This window comes from Apis dorsata, unplaced genomic scaffold (assembly GCF_000469605.1).
Source record: "Apis dorsata unplaced genomic scaffold, Apis dorsata 1.3 scaffold_194, whole genome shotgun sequence".
Classification (NCBI taxonomy): domain Eukaryota; kingdom Metazoa; phylum Arthropoda; class Insecta; order Hymenoptera; family Apidae; genus Apis; species Apis dorsata.
In genome coordinates, this window is record NW_006263478.1 from 814,907 (window position 1) to 817,069 (window position 2,163).

General features: G+C 38.4%; 1 protein-coding gene across 9 annotated transcripts in view; it reads left to right on the plus strand.

Moving 5' to 3' along the window:
* The window catches only part of LOC102679948 (diacylglycerol kinase theta), a 24,480-nt gene that overhangs the window by 19,212 nt on the left and 3,105 nt on the right, over positions 1-2,163 (plus strand). For 7 of the 9 annotated variants that reach the window (XM_031509917.1, XM_031509919.1, XM_031509921.1 and 4 more), the window contains 4 exons: positions 1-294; positions 369-657; positions 731-890; positions 985-1,092. The exon at positions 1-294 is cut by the window's left edge and continues 2 nt beyond it. In XM_031509917.1, coding sequence (XP_031365777.1) covers positions 1-294; positions 369-657; positions 731-890; positions 985-1,092 — 851 coding nt within the window. Of the gene's footprint in view, positions 295-368; positions 658-730; positions 891-984; positions 1,093-2,002 lie in introns of all 9 variants that reach the window. The other 2 variants (XM_031509918.1, XM_031509925.1) reach the window with 1 other exon arrangement.

Here is a 2,163-nt window from a genome sequence, read left to right on the forward strand (position 1 = left end):
ATTACAAAATCTTGGTTTGCGGTGGCGACGGGACAATAGGATGGGTGTTGCAGTGTTTGGATAACGTGGGCCAGGACAGTGAGTGTTCCTCGCCTGCCTGCGCCATTGTTCCCCTTGGTACAGGAAACGATCTTGCCCGTGTCCTGTGCTGGGGTTCCGGTTACACAGGCGACGAGGATCCCCTCAACTTGCTTCGAGACGTGATCGACGCGGAAAAATCCATGTTGGACAGGTGGACAGTGGTGTGTCACACGGAGGAGAAAGAGGACAAGCAATCGTCCACTAATGCGGGAGGTACGTTAATAACGAGTTTTATCGAAATTTAATTGACGAAGGATTAATTTACAACTAAAATAAATATCACCTAGGAGCGGGTGCACCTAGCGAGGACAATACGCAAATATTGGTGATGAACAATTACTTCGGTATTGGCCTCGATGCCGATCTTTGTTTAGACTTTCACAACGCCAGAGAAGAAAATCCAAACAAATTTAAAAGCAGATTGCGTAACAAAGGGGTGTACGTGACCATGGGTTTACGAAAAATGGTAAAACGGAAACCGTGCAAAGATTTGCACAAAGAAATACGACTGGAAGTGGACGGGAGACTCGTCGAATTACCTCAAGTCGAAGGAATAATTATTCTAAACATTTTAAGGTATAGTTAGTATACGATATTGAACCGTAGTTGCGAATTTGTTGATTCAAATTTTGTTTTTTTAATAATCTAGTTGGGGTTCTGGGGCAAATCCTTGGGGACCAGACATCAAGGAAGACCACTTTCAAACACCGAATCACGGGGATGGGATGTTGGAGGTGGTCGGAGTCACGGGTGTTATGCATCTCGGACAAATTCAATCTGGTCTCCGTACAGCGATGAGGATAGCACAGGTAAGTTTCTATTTTATCTTGAAATTATAGAATTTAATAATAATAAATAATGCAAATTAAAAAATGATATATATATTGTCAAACATTTCCACAGGGTGGACATATAAAAATTCATTTGTACTCCGACATACCAGTACAAGTGGACGGAGAACCATGGATCCAGAGTCCGGGGGATATCGTAGTTTTGAAATCGGCACTGACGGTAATCTTCTCATAGATATTCAAAATGGCCCCATAATTCTATCGAAATGGACAAACAGAGTGGATTTAATTAAGTTTGAAAAATAAAAAAAGGGTTTCCATTCTTCTTACGTACGCGATTCTTTTCGTAAAAAATGTGTTTTCAAACTTATTTTGCTCACCGATTCACACAGACATATAAATAAAATATATATCTTTTAATTTGGAGAAAGCTGAGATACAACTTCTATTTTTTTTACGATTTGACATTTAGAAACACCTACACGAGAAATAATAATCACTTTTTATCGTGAATATAAAACTATAAATTATTTGTTCTCTCTTCAAATATACATATCAATATCATAAGGCCATAACATTTCCTCAAAGTTCAAATCTATCTCATAAGTATTCCATTTATCTTAACATTTTTTTAACATTTCAAATTGCTATAAATTAAAAAATTATTCGATATAATTAAAATTACCAATCTTCTGCTCCAAATGCTATCCTATATATCGCATTTATACGTGTCAAGCAATTGTCGAGTCTTGCAAAATTTTAAGAAATAAAGGAATAAGTGAATTTATTTGAACGCTACTACGAAAGATCATATTCCTCGATGACTTCTTAATTAATTAATTAAACTTCTTGCCAATTTTCCACAATATATCATCTAAAAAAAAAAAAAAAAATCCACTCTGTTGAATTTCGCATAGTACGATGAGGTTACCTATCTCTTTGTCGCACGTTGACTTCCCGCAGGATCTTGCATCTTTACTTGCACTATTTGCTAGATCTAACTTGCCATGAGCGCTCTACGCAGACACCATAAGAGCGTGATCCAACCGCTGGTGTCCGATCGGCGCATGCATCCCCCTCCCTTAATCGCACACAAAACTAATGTCTCCTTGTTCCTTTGTTCGCTCCAGGCAACCATGTTGAAGAAAAATAAGATCAAGCGTCGGAATACCGAACCTTCGATTCCACCCGCTAATGGGGTGGGGGGCAAGAGCACGGACGAGTGTAGCAACAAAAGCTAGAAGCCGCAGTTTCCGCGCTCCTATAAAAAAAAAAAAAAAAAAAAAAAAAA